The sequence below is a fragment of the Anabas testudineus genome, chromosome 16 (genome assembly GCF_900324465.2).
Source record: "Anabas testudineus chromosome 16, fAnaTes1.2, whole genome shotgun sequence".
Lineage (NCBI taxonomy): Eukaryota > Metazoa > Chordata > Actinopteri > Anabantiformes > Anabantidae > Anabas > Anabas testudineus.
In genome coordinates, this window is record NC_046625.1 from 13,480,594 (window position 1) to 13,497,064 (window position 16,471).

Sequence of the window (16,471 nt, forward strand, 5' to 3'; positions counted from 1 at the left end):
CATGAAGAGTAATACACAGTTGTACAGCAGGGGGCGTCGCGCCCTGCAGGTTGGCGTGTGCGTGCCATAAAACCCGTAAAGAAAAGACACGAAGAAGAACGTGATTAGGACGAAGAAGGAGAAGGAGGAAGTGGTTTTGGTGTTCTGTTCCCTTTTTGTTAGCGTGCGACGAATTTCTGAGTCTTTGGCCCTAAAAACACCAGGTAATTTAAAGAGTCAATGTACAATATACTAATCCTTTAAAATACTCCAAAACAATCAAAGAGCCACAGACTGAAGTAACGTACTGATTTGGCTGTTTGTAGCAGTCGGAACAACCCGAGTTTGCTAAGCTAATTGAATGCTAGCGTTAGCCTGGGGTGAATTTCGAGTCATCTGACAACAACACAAACTGGGTCACGCTTTAGGGAGCTGCCTCACTCCTTGAATTTCATACTCTTTCAGATAACGTTGTTTGTCATTTGCAGAAAAGTACATCACCTTGGTCACGACACATACATATTTTTTGTTTGGCGTCTCCAGTTGCTTCTGTATTGTGACTTTGTTTTTCTTTCTGTAGCAGTGACCACACAAATTCACCATGAACCTGGAACGACTGCCCAATGAAGAGAAACTAAGTCTATGCAGAAAATATTATTTAGGTAAGAGTAACTGGTTTGCTTTGTTTAGAAAATTCTGGGCACATGGAACTAGTCTATAAGTGGTGTGATGCATGAATAGTCCTGAATAAATACAATCCAGTATTATAGCTTGTGATCTTTTTTGTTTTTGTTCACAGGTGGCTTTGCATTTTTGCCATTCCTTTGGCTGGTCAATGTTGTTTGGTTTTTTCGAGAGGCCTTCGTAAAGCCAGCCTACACAGAACAACTCCAGATTAAAACATGTAAGTGTCAGAAAATCTCTTTTTAAATTCAGAGATTTTATAAAGAATTCCTCCACTTGTTTAAATAAAAATGTTATTCAGAAGATTCAACACTATAAACTAAATTCAGTATGTTCTAAATAGAGCGTTAATGACTAAATATGTTTAATATGTGTAATAGGTTTATTGTGCCTTTTTGTGTAATAGTACACTTACACTTTGTATTAATGTATTAATATGTATCCCAAGAAAACAAGAACACTAAATTTCCTCTCACATTCTATAGGATGAACATTTTTATTTGTTACTTTTTGTTTTTTTTACTAATACAGACTTCAGAATATATTGATGTTATTAATACAATTCCACATGAGAGTTATTATAATATTAATTTGGTCTACAGTGCTAATTTAAAGATTATAAAGTAGGTAGGTGGTTATTAGTAAACAAAATAAGCAACACAAATTACAGGCTTCCCCACATGACCAGACATCAAGACAGTGAATTTATTTAGAAAAACACAGGGATACTATTGACACTTCTGATTTTGCACAAATGTTGTACTTAATATAACAGTATTGAACAAAATATTGGTGCTTTAAAAGTGTTGTCATTTTCTTTATAACACATTTAGACAGTCATAATAATGTGATGTATTGTGTGAGTGAACTTTGTTTTAATACCAAGTCTTTTTCTTTTGTGTTCTAGACGTGAAGCGGTCAGCACTGGGTGTGCTGTTATGGGTGGCAGTACTCACCACATGGATTACGATTTTCCAGCACTTCAGAGCACAGTGGGGGGAGGTGGGAGATTATCTCTCCTTTACAATTCCACTGGGAATTCCTTGAGACATTTCATGATGACAGATCTTTTTAAATAACTTGACATGATCCACTACAATGGACCAAAGAATTTTCTTTTTCTTTTTTTTTTTTTAAGTACAGTGAAACATTTTGGTGATTTGTCTGGTCGCTGTACAACTGTGTTATGCAGCCACTGGAACTGCAGTGGCTGCATAACTTTAACAGAAGAATCCCTCACATCTTCATAAGATAAATTGCTGTAGGACTTGGAAATGTATGTATTTTGCGCTTGCCTAAGCAACGTTTCTTAGATCGGGCTGATTATTGTTTAACTGTCATAGCAGTATCTAACATCTAATGATAAAGCTAGGGATGTACTGGTCAGAATAGTTTACAAATGATTCAACCAGTTGTTTATCTTTGACTTAAATGTTTAGTGTAGTGGTTACTATTTGTGTGATTGTGCACTCAAAACAATTTTTACTTGTGTATGAATGGTGAATAAAAATAACCCTACTTCAAAGTCAGGGATTTCTGTTTTTACTCTTTGTATGTTTCATATAATCATATATTTATACTTCTTTTTGAATTCCATTATCTGTCAGTGATCTATGAATCTGTATGGACTTTCAGTTTGGTGACTCATCTAGGAGCTATCTTCTCTATATATACTCCTAATATCTGGCATTGTTACAGAAGTCTCCTAAAGTCTGGACAGTCGTTGGCGCCTGTTGTGAAACTTGATAACCTAATCCCATCTGAATGTTCCCGCTTCTCTATCATCCTATATGAGTCATCACATAATCAGTGCCATTTTTAGTCTCTCTGGTCAAAGCTTAAGTGACAGGTTCTACATTGGAGAACAGGGAGAACATGTGCCTGCAGTACATAACTGCTGACTTCACCAGCAAGTGCCAGGAACAAGAAATCTCCAGTCCATACAGTACTTTTCTATGATGCACGGTGCCACTTAAAGCGAGACTGATTCATGTAGACGAAATGAAAGAATCATGTCATGGATACTGCATATTGGTTCCAAGTGTGTTGTATTTAGTGTATATTTAGTCACTATTTACTTTACTATTGATGCTTTATGCTACTTCCATTTAGTAAATCCATGATTCCCTGATGGGGTTGAGTATGACTTTTTATTGTAGTAAATAATCAGAATAATTCTTCCACCACTGTGAGAGTCAGTGATGAGGAGGAAGTGCCACTGGTGGGAGCACACGTGCAGTGGCATGTGCTCCACGTCCCTGCTGTCACTGTCCGTCTGGCATCAGCTCAACGACGTTTGAACTTATTTTTGGATAGATCTTCCTTGACAACCGGCTTGAAGCACTTAGTTCGTAAGATCTGACGAATACACGCGAACGGGTTGTATTGGTGTCAGCGATCCTATGAACTGTGACATTGATCATGACTAATAAACATTTTAATTGACGACAACCCCGCGACAGCTGCGTCTGTCCCCGAACAATACATCTTACACGCTGATCCGCACGCTCCCTGCTGAACACCCAAGGGTACACATTAGTCCACATCAAAACAAAAGCAAGGTGCCCCACCATGAATTCCCAACTCGTGATGTAACTGCAGTATAAAACACACACACACCGTAAGTGTGACTTCCAGGACCCAGGAGGAGAGGAGCTGGGAGTCAGACTCACTGCGCCTCATCCAGGACCCAACGCGAGCAGAGAGCGCACTAACCTGCTCGTTATTTGGTTAAGAAGAGGTAAGTTCACTACACCCTGTAGTCTGATAGGATCTGATGTCGAGTCAGTTCTCGATTATTATTATTATTATTATCTTTTTATTGATCAGAAATGGACTTCATCCTGCCACCCACTCTGCCGACCGATGGTATCCCATGGGAGAAGGTTTTACCACCTCTGATTCCTCGGCTGAATGGGACTCATGGGCAATATAACTGGTCCCCGAAATTACTAATTCCAGAGACTGATAACAGCGGCTCTGCAGAGGTAGGTTAATTCAAGTTGTACTTTATTATTATTATTATTATTATTATCTTTGGCTGCATGAAAACAATATCTAATAGCCCTTTGCATTAGAAGTGGAAAAATAATGAAGTGATGAGGTCCAACCTTTTGAAAGCTACAGTCAAGAATGAATTTTAACACTCAAGCATTGTTGGAAGCTGCATTTCTATAAAACCTAAACAGTATTTCTCATTTTGGTAGGTGATGTGTGATGACACTGGATTTACAGTTCAAGTTGATGTAAAGCACTTCAACCCAGAGGACTTAATGGTCAAAGTGATAGGAGACTTTGTGGAAGTGCAAGGAAAGCATGAGGAAAAACAGGTTGGTAGACATTTATATACAGCAGGTGTTAAGTGTGTTAACATGTAAACAAGTGTTTGCTCTGTGTTTTCTTAGAAGGATGGACCTGGGTTCACAACATGCCAGTTTAACCGTCGCTACCGAATCCCAAAGGGAGTGGACACCATGGCTTTGGAGTCGGCCGTGTCTCCCGACGGCATCCTTGTCATATCTGCACCTATGCTGCAAACAGAGAACTCAAGATCCCCAACCTAATCACGTTAATGCCAAACCCTCACATCTCCACCACCTTCACCACGTTTGACAAGAAAACAACAGAAACCTGTATGAATACACGACTCATCCAGTACCAGCAGCACTCAGCCTGTGCCAAAACACGCATTTGTTCAGTTTCTGGCACTGTTCTAATATTCCGTGCACCCAGAGGTTTGTATATACTGCGCTGCTATTAGTCATCAATCTTTCATAATGTTTCATGGAACCAGTCTTTGTAAATATTCTGTGTTCACATATCAAATTGCTGCTTCTCTTTTTGTGCAACCTTTGTAAACTGCACTGTATTGTAATTGTGATTAATGATGCACAAACTCCAAACTGTTGAATGTGGCAACATTTCACAAATAAACTTTATTTCTTTATAAAAAAGTAAAAATAAAAAGCAACCACATCAAGTGCTTCTTCCTAATCATCAAGTAACTTGTTTCTCACCCAGGAATTCATTCAACATAGAGTCCACTTCACTAAAAGAAAAAAAAAAGTGAATTATTTAGCTGACATAATTTTACATATATAGACATTTTACAAGCAGAATCAATTTAATTCATGCTTTACCTGATCTGCTCCTTCACCCATTTTCTCTGTTTGCGAAGAACTTGTAGTAAGTGGTCCTCTTCAAACTCCTTCTCATCTGAATCTGCAAAAATAAAAAAGAAAAAAACTCTTCAGGCTCAGGTAATGAGCAGCCAAGCAGACGGTTGAATAGTGGAACATCGTCAGCATATAAATACATGACAAAAAGAGAGCCAGCATTCTTGAGTTAAATGAGCGCACTGATTTTTGAAACACTAGAACTGGATGCTATTCATAAGTTAGAAAATGTTCTCCACAGTTAACCAAAGGGTAAAGGTTGGTGCTGTGAGCTGACCTTCAGCCTCTTGCAGCAGCTGGGAAATGACCTCCACAGAGTTCTGTGCACTGCATGGAGGAACTGTGGAGTGAGGTGCAGGAGCAGTGCTATGAGGAGAAACCAAGGAGACAGAGGTCTTTTGTGCTGGAGAGGAATCCACTGTGGGGAACAGCACCTCGGAAACTACCTGCCAGGGTTAACAAAACAACATTCTACATCAACATCAGATGGTGATGTATGACATCTACAGATAGAGGGACAGTGATGGCAGCACTTCGACATCTATAGCCAGAATGTTATCTTCACGCTTTTCCACAGGAATTCACTTGTTGGTTTCTAGGATTTGATAATCATGTTGAATAAAAAGGTGAATATCAAGTCTAAGACAAATCCTCACATATTTCTGCTGATGAAGTTGGTAAAAACCTTTACAGCTTCCCCACGTGCTCACCTGTCCTAATGCACTGTGGACTGGAGACGGAGGTGGTGCATGATCACAAGTATAGCTCTCACTGGGAGACTCCTGTGCTCCCTGCTGTGGACGATGCCCTCTCGATGGTTTGACCTTTTTGGGAAGTCTCTGATGTGAACAACTGTTTGTAGAGCTATGCCCATCAGAAAGTTCGCCATCAGCAGAATATCTGCAAAAACAAAAAAGGACAAACACAAAAACAAAATGTGTAAACATTGTGTGTATCTGTGAACATAATTCAGTTCAATTTAGTTTAATTATAGAGCACCAAATCACAACAATTTCATCTTAAGGCACTTCATATATTAAGGTTAAGACTCTGCTGACTCAAGAGTAAAGGTCACCTTGTTAATTTCTTTTGCTTCCTGGTGGATGCCCCTGTTTTCTTCTCAATCTTCTCCAACTCTTCTGTCTGTGCCTTCTCTTTCCTGGTCCTCTCCTGTTTCTTGTGGTGACTTGGCTTTTCTTCTTCTACAGTCCCAGATGACACAGGTGGTGAAGATGACGCATGTTTAAAAGAAGGTTCTTCATTTGTGTTTCCAGGGACTTTAGTCTTTTTATGGACAACTTTGGCCTGAGACTCATTCGAGGTTAGGGAAATGCTTTGTTGTGCGCTAGCATGAGTTGACTTGACAGGACAGGGCAAGACATCGCAGAGTAAATGCATGTGTGCAGGAACGTGGGCAATAGCCTGGGTTTGAGAGATTGAAGAGCCAGAAACAACAACACTATGAAAGGGAGGTGGACTGGAAGTTACAGGACATGCTCCATGGGCTTCTTTAGCTTCAGTGTTGTGTGTAGCTTTTTGGGAGAATTCAGGAGGTTGAGTACTCTGCTGTTGCTATAGATGGAAGAAGAAAATGACTCTGTAAATATGGAATAGACACTGAAATGTAAGTAAATATGATACACTATGACTCCAACCTTATAGACCTGTCTACTGGCTGTGGGATAGCTTAAACTGGGGGCCTGCCAGCTTAAAGTGGAACCCTGAAGACTGGAGTGTCGGATGGACTGGGGCCACTCCCTAGCCTGCTCCATCTTTCTCCTTAAACGCCACTGAAACAAGATGTCCTCCTCTGGCCGTGTAGGAGTCACCAAAGAAGGAATGACAGATTTTTGTGAATCTGAGCTGACTTTCACTGTAAATGACAATAAGCAAATAGCTTATTAATAGCGACCCAGCACAATAGTTTAAAATAGCAACTGTGAAAAAAAGGCTAATTGCAAGAGAGTGAAAGTATACTACACATATTGGAAGAAAAAAATAACATTAACAAGTGATATTCCCACTCTTGTCTTACCGGTAGTAGTTAGCAAACTGGGAATCAAAGGTCTTTGCACTGGTTCATCTACACTGACTGGAGAAGAGAAATCTGAGAACCCCAGGCCCTCAGAGCTGACAGGAATAGATCCATCACTCAGAGTACATTCACTGTAAGTGAGACGACAGGTTACTTACAACTGAAGGAAAGTATTGATTTGTCATGAATATTACATGCTGGTCTTCACACCCTTTCAGCAGAAGTCTGCTGGCCTTCTCTTGGAGGTGTAGTATCTCTGTATCTTCAAATTCAGCCTGGGAGGTGTCCAAAAAAACCTTATGAACAAAGAGAACAGGCAAAACCCTCAATAAGCTCAATTTGCTTGTAATATTTTAATATTAAGTTCAGCTAAATTCTGCATATATAAATTAAAGCATGTAAATAGATATATAGCATTTGAGTAAATAAATGAATAAGTCACATTGTCTTGCTTCATACTGCTAACTGTGAACAAATATACTATAAATATTATTATTATCATTTTAGGTTGGGTGACATGAGCAGGCTGAACAAGCCATAAAAGTATCAAACAAAGTTACGTAAAATAAGATTCAGTAAACACAGAGCTTTCCAAATGGACATGTGGTGTGGTGAAATGCAAATATTTATATGCACAGTTACAATAAAGTGTCTCTCCTGTAGACATTGTGGTTCCTGAGTATTCAGACAAACCTGGCATAAGCAAGGGATAGCAAATGCCAATAACAAATCAAACAGCACGCACAAAAATAAATACAATGGAAGAGTATCTGGTGTTTAGGTGTGTTTTTGTTTACTTTTTCAAGAAATAAATGTACCTGTGTATGTACATTTAGAATGACCCAACAATGTATGCAATTAACCAAGAAAAAACACAAGAAAAAGTTATATGACTCCTGAACAACTCAAGAATGCACTTACACTAAGGGATCCTCTGCACGGGGAAAGGGGTCTGTCACTTTGACGCTGAACAGCTGCACTGAAAACATCATGTGCATGGTCATCGTTCAGAGGATGGATGACATCTACTCAGAGGAAAGGAGTCCACAGAAAGATTTCACTAGAAACATTGCTTTCTATATTTAAATTGCAGAGCTAGAGGGAAATTAATAGCTTGTATATTCAAAATACAGCAGCAAGTGAAAATCTACCTTTGTCTGTTGTTTTAGTTGGTGTTGAACTGGAGGGTAAAGATGAGGGTGACATCCACCAAAAAGGCAGCTCTTCCTCTCCAATGGCAGAAGTCATCAGCTGTCGCTCTTCTCGACTCTGTGGTCGACCGTGGCGGAAACGTTCTATGTATCTGGAAAAGCAAAGGTCAGGGACGGTTACAAGTAGTCATTCACATAGTTCAATAAAATAACCACTGACCAGTATCTTTCAATCAGTTACAATAACAAGATCATGTTGAATCATGACTTTAATCACCTTTTCACTACAAAATGAAGTTACAGTTCTGTTAAAGAGGTTTAAATTGAACAAGAATGGCAACATTGGCTAAATTTAAGGATGTAGTCGTGACTCTATCAAACTAAAGCATACTTTGCCAGCACAGAATCCTCCTGATCTTCCATGTCAAAGGAAACTTTGGATTTCCCTGCTCTTGTAGACTGTTTGGGTGTCTCTGTGTCAGATGAAGTTACGGAGCTGGCAGGAGAAGATCCACAGTCAGTGGAGGGCCAGGACTCTGCATAAACAGGTTGTCCATCCTTGGTAGCACAGCGGTTGTCACGTCTTTCCAATGGCAGTTGGCTCTCTGAGCTGAGAGTGTGCGTTTGTGGAGTGGATCTCTGGTTTAAACGTTCAGGACTTAAAGCCTGGAAAAGAAAAAATGATGGATCATTCATGTGCTGACTCAGAACAGAACTTATGTTTGGTTTCCTTTAAAACATACAGTTTTTTTCTTTTTCTTTGTCAGACACTGGCTGCCGGATGGGTGATAGTGTGTCTTTCCCCCTCTTGACACCGATTGGAAGGGATTCTGCCTTGTGAACACAGGGATACTGCAAAAACATCACATATGACCAACTTTAATTATTGTTCAGAGTACAAGAAAAACATGTGGTCCTCAGATCTTACCTGGATTTCATGACTACTTAAAAACTTCCCAGGTGAACACAGGACAAGATGCACAATAGATGCTCCAGTGTGGGTCCAGGTTTATGCCTCGTCCGTGATGAGTTCTTCGGAGGCAAATCAGTAAATCTAGGTGGTTGGGCTACTTAGTTCCCACTTATTTAGTTATACCATTGACTGTATATAAAGACTTATACATACGAAAACCACATTTTCCACCGGCCTCTCGAGTTAATTCACCATATCCACAAAACAAAGTTACCATGGAACCAAACGCCAAAACGAAACAAACTGTCCGTTAAACAACACAATTGTGCTGCTACAGCGGGCATTTTGAAGTTGCATTCATCCTGAAAATAAATCTTTTTTCCTGGGGAAACAATTACTTCGCTTTTGTGTTAAAATCCTTTTCGAAATATTTAAGAATATCGATGAAGGCAAAAGGAAGCGTCACTGTTTACGCCAGAAGTTATTGCAATGCCGCTAGCCAATGGGCAGTCAGCTTATTATGATTGACGTACGATTAACGCAATCACGTCGCCCGGCCTTGCTGCACAAGGGCCAATCAATTAATAGGAAACCGGCAGCGCGCGGAAGAGGAAAGTCTGCTATGGCTACTCGTTCGACTCAAACGAGCTAAGTTAGCAACTGTAATTTAGGCTAGCAAGCGCGGCGGTCTGATTTAACAATAAAACCACGAGTATTCCTTATATATCAAGTGAGAGTATGGGACTCTCCAGGTAGAACAGTTAGTCAACTAATCAAACGAGCGAAACGAGCTAACTTTAGTGTTATCCAGTGTTTAACGTTACCGCTAACGCAGACGCTGGCTAACTGGTTGTAAACAGTTTTAACTGAATCGCAGCTAGCTAGCTAGCTAGCTAATCCTACTGTCCTGTAGCAATCCTGCTCTTGTATTTAGCTTTATGAAGGCAGAGAGAGCTTAGGTTGCCTTAAACGTCGGTGTTTCCACAGTTAACGGGATATATAAATTAAAAGGTGGGGATAATGCATCACGTCAAGATCAAGACTGAAAGGCCAGGTAAGAGGTTGGACACCCCCCTTACAAGAAAACAACCCTCTATATTTGTCACTGTAGTCACTATGCCGGTATCTGAATGCGTTGAAAGAAAGTCATATACGATCAGTATATATTACTGAATGTGGTGTAGTGAGTGATCCTCGCTTCAGTAAAGTACCTGTTCAACTTTCTTTCTTTCTTTGCAGATTTAGAGGGGCCTGGTGCACGCAGTAGACTGGATGCTGTGTTAAAGGGACTGGTAGAGAAGACTGAAAATGAAAGGTCAGCAAAATGATTAACAATTGAACTTTAACTACAGACTGTGATTGTTTTCCAGTACAACTAATATCATTGTGTTTTAAACAGGGAGCAAAATGAGAGTGATACTGGAAAAATGTCAGCGGACTCTTTGAACAAGTATGGAACAATCAATTGCAGTTCAGGTGTATTTATACAGTTGTGTAGAGTGAATGATCTAAAATCTACTATAGTTGATGTTGAAATTAGTGAATATGTTCATTTGAACCAAAAAATATAAAGGTCTGTATTTATAAGAAGCTTTTTCTACTTTCTTTAGGGATTTGTCTCCATCATCTGCTGGAAAGAGGCAAGTGTATGTATTTTTCAACCTGAACTACTAGTAATTCAAAAATCATATTTTCTGTCTTAAATTAAACAAATTTGCTCTGTGATGCTACCCCTGCTTGTCTATATGCTCTGAAGTTTCCATCCTTGTTTTAATTTTAGTTTTTTATTTCTATTTATTTTTTTATTTATTTATTTTTTTCCAGACCATCTGCTCGATTTCCACAGCACCGGAGGAAGAAGCGAAAAGAGATGGATGAGGGCATACCAGAGAGCAATCAACATAAACAAAGTAAACAGTGCAGACATTAATAACATGATCGCTCTGCCTTGTTTCGTCATTGTACAATGTCTTACCTTTTCTATTTTATCTGCTTTGTGTTTCTTCCAGATGCTTACATTATTAAGTTGTTTGATCGCAGTGTGGATCTGGCTCAGTTTAACACTAGCACCCCACTGTATCCTATCTGCCGTGCCTGGATGAGAAACAATCCTTCTGTTCGAGAGCCAGCTTCCCCAAGTCCCCCACACAGCATGGTAGAGGAAGAGGTGAGACCATAGATGTGCAGTAACATTTAATCTAAATATGCCGACATCACCCAAACATGCAAACCACTAACTTGCTAACCTTTGTAGAGTGGCAGAGTAGGAGTGCTACCATTATTGTCACACTGTTATGCTGTGTTCACAGTGTCCTCTGAAAAAGAGGCTAGCCAATGAGAGATTGTGGCCATTGTTGTCACTATGGGAATATGCAGAGGACAGTGAGAACAGAGCTAGGATTTATGGTACAGAAACTTTATTCTGTATATGTCTTGAAAGGCAAGCTGCATTTCCTTCCGCATTTTTTACAAGTCAACAGTAAATGGTTTTTCAATCAAACCTGCGTGCAGTATGTGGCTAAGATTAAACAGTTGTAAGTGGGTAAATGTGGTTTACTTAAACTGACTCACAGCTTAAAATACTAAACCTAAAACTTTGAATCTTCGGAGCGCTTTGGTAGCCAAACAGCTGCAGTGCATTAACTGCAGCATCCCCTGTTCAAGTCCAGCTGGGGACCTTTACTGCATGTCATCTCCTTCTCTTCTTCCATGTTTTGGTCCAGATACACATAACATTGGGTACCTACTGAATCATCAGTATCATTGGAATTTGTTTTGTAATAATTATTAAAATTGTTTCATTGCTCAGCTCTGTTTAGAAGAAGGTATTAATAACTTTGGATGGCGTTATGCCATGATCTTTGAGTTTTTGACTGTAACACCAGGAATAATTTCTAAGAGTTTAGAGTTAACTGCTGCGCCACTTCTTTTTCTTCTCTATTGCCAGGTCACAGACATGATCAACGGTAAAGGTCAGAATGTGTACAGGCTCCCTCCCCCAACCCCCTGTCCAGTCAGCAGCTCTGGTGAACCCGTTAATCTCAGGATCCCACAGACGGAAAAACCCATTGTTACCCAGGTTCTGTATAATTTGTGCCTGAGAATTACTGATGGTATTTTATTTCACATCTGTCCTTATAGCAACAGAAAAGTTCATCTTTGGACTGCAGCTAACTAAACAATTTTTGTTTTTCCACGTAGTTATCAGATTCAGCACCTGTTTCAGGTCCTCTCATATGTGACCACATGGAACGATGGAAAAAGATAAGGCAAAAGTATGTTTTTCATAAAAGCCATTTCAGAGCCTCTGTAAGAATTATTTTCAGTCCAGCTTGCTGTCAGAGTTTCACCTAGCAGTTTCCTTATTTGTCACTTGGTTCTGAAGGGTAACAAGTTGTTAATGTCTAATGATCTGCTAGTATGTATGTACAACATGGTACATGCTTGTTCTTTTAGTGTCTGCCAAATGTAATGTCTTTGTGTCCAAGATATTATGTATTATGGCTGCAGCGTGATGCATGTAGGAGGTGGTTACTAAGAACAGAAATTTAATTCCTGGTAATTACTCAGAGCTTCCATATTTTATAGCAATATATTACTTAGTGGCTCAAAGAGAGAGAGTACAATTTGAAAAACAAAAGTATTTGTAAGTCTTGTTTGAAAATACTTTGTGTGAAATATTTGTCTCATACTAGATAACTGTGTACTTGCTCAACAATGAGACACACAGGCTCAAACAGGTTCAACATAAGCTTTTGTTCTAAAAACAGATGTAGAATTGATACTGGAATGAGGGCTGAAAGTTGCTGTTTCCTGTTCTTTTTCCCCAGATGGAAGGAGTGCTCCAACAAGAACCAGTTAAGATACAGCGAGAGTATCAAGATCCTTAAAGAGATGAAGGAGCTCTATGATCGCTAACTGGCTACCTTGTACCTTGACAGTGGACTTTTTGCAGTTGGAATGGAGACATGGGGCAGCAGTAGATATTTGATTACACCTTAAGTCTTTACAATCGGACTCATAGTTCGAAAGATGAATTTAAATCTGGAGCCTTGCATAGATCACTTGTCCTGTGCATCACAGAGATGATTTTTTGGAGGATGTTTAAGTGAGTTTAAGTTCTGACATTGTTCTGTGTGAATGTCTTATAGTATGAAGTGATTCATAGAAATTCTGTGTAGATGTCTAAATAAACGGACTTGCTCATCAGTATCACTTGACTGGAAAAAAAAAAAACAGACTCCAATTTTGCTTCTTTAATTTAAACATACATAAACATACTGTAAGCATCAGACAACACTAAAAGAACCTTTTTACATAGGACCATAACTTTTGGTATGCATGAAATGGCACCACCAAACCAGATGTCCAGTCATAGGAATTGTGAATTGTTTTTGTAATTGCACTTTCCAAATTCTAGTGTCAGTTAATGAATGCGTCACTAAAAACAGGATCTGTGGTGTAGTATTGCTTACTGGCAGGAACTTCATTGCAGTCAGAAAATGCAAGCCTAATGAGGGTAAAGAGCTGACTATGGGGAATCTGCACCAGATGAACAGAGTAGGAGTCTTGGCATTTATAATTTTGTCCTGCAGCATTGATTGTTTAGATTTGTTATAGGTATGTGTGTCATTCACACAGTGTTTTATCACACAATGCATAGGTGAGGACGTCAGTGCTAAAGCTGCAACTGAATGAAGCAGAAAAATAATTTGTAGAGAAATAACAAGGTAGTTCTGATCTACTGCGGTGAAACACTGCTTTGTTCAGTAGCAAACAACAGGTTTCAGCGTGTCAAATAGCTTTGCACAGTTGTTTTTGACAAGACTGTTGAGAGTTGTGGTGTGTTATCAGTTCATGTGAGACAGGTTTGGTTTTCACAGTGCGCCCTTCGTTCCATTTCATAAGCTCAATTAGTCAGGTTTTTAACACCGTGGTATCCTGTGAGATAAAACACCATAAGTTATGTGAACGCATGTTTGTCATGTAGAAGTAAAATAACAGCTTGGTAACAGCACATTTTTATTCACTGTACTTACAAGTGTAAAGCTCAGATATTAAAATTCAGTCTTGTGGAACAGTATCATGGATGCTTCAATTTACAGATAGCCTGTCAGAAAACCTGGATGCATAAGCTGGAGCATCAAGATCAAAACAAAAACAAAAATCAACATAAACATAAAAACTAGTCTCAATTTCAATGTATGATAGCACAAGATACAAAACAATAAATTATTTTACATCCATTGATAATCCATTTACATAATATTTACATCTTAAACTGCAGCACATCCACATGTTTTCAGTTCTTGTGGCTAATTACAGCGTGACTATATTAGGAGCTATGATACCATAGAAATTATAAAAAAGTGGAAGTTGTAACAGGTGCAAAAAGAGAAACACAGATGTACTGTCTGAATTAATTGGGAATGACACTTTCAGTTCATAAGATTTACAATTTCTTCAACAATGTACACCTAATGAGAAGGATACCTAATGGATGGATGGCCATGGATGTCAATCAATGAACACAGTCTCTCTCTCTTCTGTGATATACACTTTGTTTTCTGTGGAGTTTGTGGAGGAAGGCGCCCTTTCTTTTTCCAGAGGTGCAATAGATCCAGACTTCCGAGAAATCCTTGAAAGGTGAGATGACAAGGAGCGAGAAGACATAAATGACAACTGGTCCTCTGCCAGGGCACTCTCAAGGACAAAGCATATGGATTTCTTGAGTTTCTTCTGGAACTCATCACACATGAAAACATAGAGAATGGGGTTGAGGCAGCTGTTAAAAAATGCCAAACTCACAGTCAGACACCTTACAATTTCCTGGAAAACATCTGAACCTTTTAACTGTACAAATTGCACAAAATGGAAGGGCAACCAGCAGAGAAAAAATGCAAGAATAACAGAGAAAATGATCCTGCGGGATCTCCGTTTCCTCATCCTCTGCAGACGCCCTGCTCGAACACCTATGGCCACATAAGAGACAAGTATAACCAAGAATGGGATGAGAAAACCTATAACAAGGCGAACAATGTTGAGATTCCTACGAACATTTGAATCTCGAATACCACAATAGGTCTTATCCCCCCGTTTTTTAATCTCACGATAAGTGGCATAAGGTATGCTGTGCAACACAGCAGCCACCCAGATGATAGCACTTATGAACTGAGCTTTGCAAACAGTGCGCTTGTTTTGTGCCCACACCACCACCCAGATGCACAGGCAGCGGTCCAGACTTATGGTCATTAGAAGAAAGATGCTGGCAAACATGTTCACTACAGTCACAAAGGTGTTAAACCTGCACATGAAAAGTCCAAATGGCCAGTGGTAATCCTGAGCCCGAGAAACAGTTGTGAAAATCAGGAAGGCAGTAAAGAGGAAGTCAGCCAGGGCCAAGTTGAGAAACCAAACTGAGTTGACGGTTCTCTTCATCTTGAAGCCTGTCACATAGATGACCAAACCGTTGCCAATTGTTCCAACTACAGATATGATGCTGTAGATGACCACTGTTGCTATACGCACATTTCCGACAACATCTGTCACAGATGTGGTGTTAGTGGTGTTGTCTAAGGAACAAAAGAAATCAGTCATTGGAGACATTATTCTTAGAATCTGCTGTGTTGGCCAAGCAAGTAAGTATGTGTATCTGTGGCAGTTTTCCAAATGCAACATATGAGATAAGAATAAAAATGAGAAAGAAACACAATAAAATATTATTTATTAAATACCACAAAAAACCTTCACTAATGTGGTGCTCAGAATTTAAAAAGATAAAATATTTATATCAATATCTGAACAGTGCTATCATGATAATGTGATGAAATAGACTTGACAATATGCACTGAGCATTGAGCACTGTCAATTTATTGCTCTACTTCAAAATCCTTATCATGACACGTGCAACACCGGGGTCTCACTCACTTATAGAACTAGACTTGATGAAGAAGCTGCACAATATTTAGACTTTTCTACTAATTTCATTAAGTTTCTGGTGTGATCAGAAAATATGATAACAAACTAAATGTTAACTAACTGAATGGGAACTAAAGCGAGGTTTGTATATTTTAACAATAAATTACCACACAACAACTTTCTATTTATGCTATTTAAAAGCAATGCATTTTTCTTATTCAAATAAATGATTAAAAAATTTCTTACCAGCCGTCATTTTTACTGGTGCAGTAAGAGTCTGTCTTTATTCTAAGTTGATCTCTATCTGGTGCTGCCTTATAGTCACTCTCTCTGATTACTCCTCCTCCTCAGGTTATGCAGCTGCCAATGGGACACTGCTGCAGCCTTGTCTAAAGGCCATAGTAGATACAACAGGAACACCTTAGAATATAATGCAAGTTTTATTTCAGTGGTCACATGTTGTATATTTTATGATTCCGGTTTTTAGAAACCCTGTTGTAAGTGTATTTCTAGTCTTTTTTGTCTTATCAGAAAATGTTTGCTGCACAGTCCATTTTTGACACCCCTCCCTTACCCATGCGTAGTCACACACACGCACACAAACTGCACCACCCGC

General features: G+C 39.3%; 5 protein-coding genes across 7 annotated transcripts; 3 read left to right on the forward strand and 2 right to left on the reverse strand.

The window, feature by feature from the left end:
* The first annotated feature begins 84 nt into the window (after window positions 1–84).
* psenen (presenilin enhancer, gamma-secretase subunit) lies at window positions 85–2,188 on the forward strand. The gene is made up of 4 exons (XM_026371761.1): window positions 85–203; window positions 560–641; window positions 779–883; window positions 1,571–2,188. Exons 2-4 carry the CDS (start codon window positions 581–583, stop codon window positions 1,708–1,710), a joined length of 306 nt encoding a protein of 101 aa, XP_026227546.1. The 5' UTR covers window positions 85–203; window positions 560–580; the 3' UTR covers window positions 1,711–2,188.
* A 1,097-nt stretch (window positions 2,189–3,285) lies between these two features.
* On the forward strand, window positions 3,286–4,601 carry hspb6 (heat shock protein, alpha-crystallin-related, b6). The gene is made up of 4 exons (XM_026371760.1): window positions 3,286–3,403; window positions 3,493–3,650; window positions 3,870–3,992; window positions 4,068–4,601. The coding sequence occupies exons 2-4, from the start codon at window positions 3,495–3,497 to the stop codon at window positions 4,224–4,226; spliced, it is 438 nt and encodes a 145-aa protein (XP_026227545.1). The 5' UTR covers window positions 3,286–3,403; window positions 3,493–3,494; the 3' UTR covers window positions 4,227–4,601.
* proser3 (proline and serine rich 3) lies at window positions 4,578–9,398 on the reverse strand. Its single transcript, XM_026371710.1, has 14 exons — window positions 9,151–9,398; window positions 8,953–9,056; window positions 8,768–8,876; window positions 8,416–8,690; window positions 8,025–8,176; window positions 7,795–7,898; window positions 7,084–7,169; window positions 6,874–7,004; window positions 6,494–6,711; window positions 5,914–6,410; window positions 5,549–5,738; window positions 5,116–5,284; window positions 4,803–4,884; window positions 4,578–4,711 (listed from the first exon to the last, which is right to left on the reverse strand). Exons 2-14 carry the CDS (start codon window positions 8,961–8,963, stop codon window positions 4,660–4,662), a joined length of 2,076 nt encoding a protein of 691 aa, XP_026227495.1. The 5' UTR covers window positions 8,964–9,056; window positions 9,151–9,398; the 3' UTR covers window positions 4,578–4,659.
* A 191-nt stretch (window positions 9,399–9,589) lies between these two features.
* Window positions 9,590–13,148, forward strand: lin37 (lin-37 DREAM MuvB core complex component). 2 transcript variants are annotated; one of them, XM_026371750.1, is made up of 9 exons: window positions 9,590–9,991; window positions 10,177–10,252; window positions 10,337–10,387; window positions 10,548–10,583; window positions 10,762–10,847; window positions 10,947–11,104; window positions 11,885–12,016; window positions 12,139–12,212; window positions 12,768–13,148. In XM_026371750.1, exons 1-9 carry the CDS (start codon window positions 9,958–9,960, stop codon window positions 12,853–12,855), a joined length of 735 nt encoding a protein of 244 aa, XP_026227535.1. In that variant the 5' UTR covers window positions 9,590–9,957; the 3' UTR covers window positions 12,856–13,148. The 2 variants fall into 2 exon arrangements, with proteins under 2 accessions (XP_026227535.1, XP_026227536.1); XM_026371751.1 differs by having other exon boundaries at window positions 10,548–10,577.
* Window positions 13,149–13,805: 657 nt separating this feature from the next.
* Window positions 13,806–16,207, reverse strand: LOC113169933 (C3a anaphylatoxin chemotactic receptor-like). 2 transcript variants are annotated; one of them, XR_003299605.1, is made up of 3 exons: window positions 16,102–16,207; window positions 13,977–15,509; window positions 13,806–13,878 (listed from the first exon to the last, which is right to left on the reverse strand). XR_003299605.1 is itself a non-coding variant. In XM_026371734.1 (2 exons), exons 1-2 carry the CDS (start codon window positions 16,109–16,111, stop codon window positions 14,455–14,457), a joined length of 1,065 nt encoding a protein of 354 aa, XP_026227519.1. In that variant the 5' UTR covers window positions 16,112–16,207; the 3' UTR covers window positions 13,947–14,454. The 2 variants fall into 2 exon arrangements, 1 of the variants encoding a protein (XP_026227519.1); XM_026371734.1 differs by lacking the exon at window positions 13,806–13,878 and having other exon boundaries at window positions 13,947–15,509.
* Window positions 16,208–16,471: the final 264 nt, after the last annotated feature.

Excerpts from the sequence above, each read along its gene's own strand:
- psenen (XM_026371761.1), top strand. The coding sequence starts at position 581 with ATGAACCTGGAACGACTGCCCAATGAAGAGAAACTAAGTCTATGCAGA. Across the intron at positions 642-778 it reads ATGCAGAAAATATTATTTAG|GTGGCTTTGCATTTTTGCCA; the intron begins GTAAGAGTAACT and ends TTTTGTTCACAG. Across the intron at positions 884-1,570 it reads ACAACTCCAGATTAAAACAT|ACGTGAAGCGGTCAGCACTG; the intron begins GTAAGTGTCAGA and ends TTTGTGTTCTAG.
- hspb6 (XM_026371760.1), top strand. The coding sequence starts at position 3,495 with ATGGACTTCATCCTGCCACCCACTCTGCCGACCGATGGTATCCCATGG. Across the intron at positions 3,651-3,869 it reads ATAACAGCGGCTCTGCAGAG|GTGATGTGTGATGACACTGG; the intron begins GTAGGTTAATTC and ends TCATTTTGGTAG. Across the intron at positions 3,993-4,067 it reads GAAAGCATGAGGAAAAACAG|AAGGATGGACCTGGGTTCAC; the intron begins GTTGGTAGACAT and ends GTGTTTTCTTAG.
- proser3 (XM_026371710.1), bottom strand. Across the intron at positions 6,712-6,873 it reads CAGTTTGCTAACTACTACCG|TGAAAGTCAGCTCAGATTCA; the intron begins GTAAGACAAGAG and ends TGTCATTTACAG. Across the intron at positions 5,285-5,548 it reads TCCACAGTGCATTAGGACAG|GTAGTTTCCGAGGTGCTGTT; the intron begins GTGAGCACGTGG and ends TAACCCTGGCAG.
- lin37 (XM_026371750.1), top strand. The coding sequence starts at position 9,958 with ATGCATCACGTCAAGATCAAGACTGAAAGGCCAG. Across the intron at positions 12,017-12,138 it reads AAAAACCCATTGTTACCCAG|TTATCAGATTCAGCACCTGT; the intron begins GTTCTGTATAAT and ends TTTTCCACGTAG. Across the intron at positions 12,213-12,767 it reads TGGAAAAAGATAAGGCAAAA|ATGGAAGGAGTGCTCCAACA; the intron begins GTATGTTTTTCA and ends CTTTTTCCCCAG.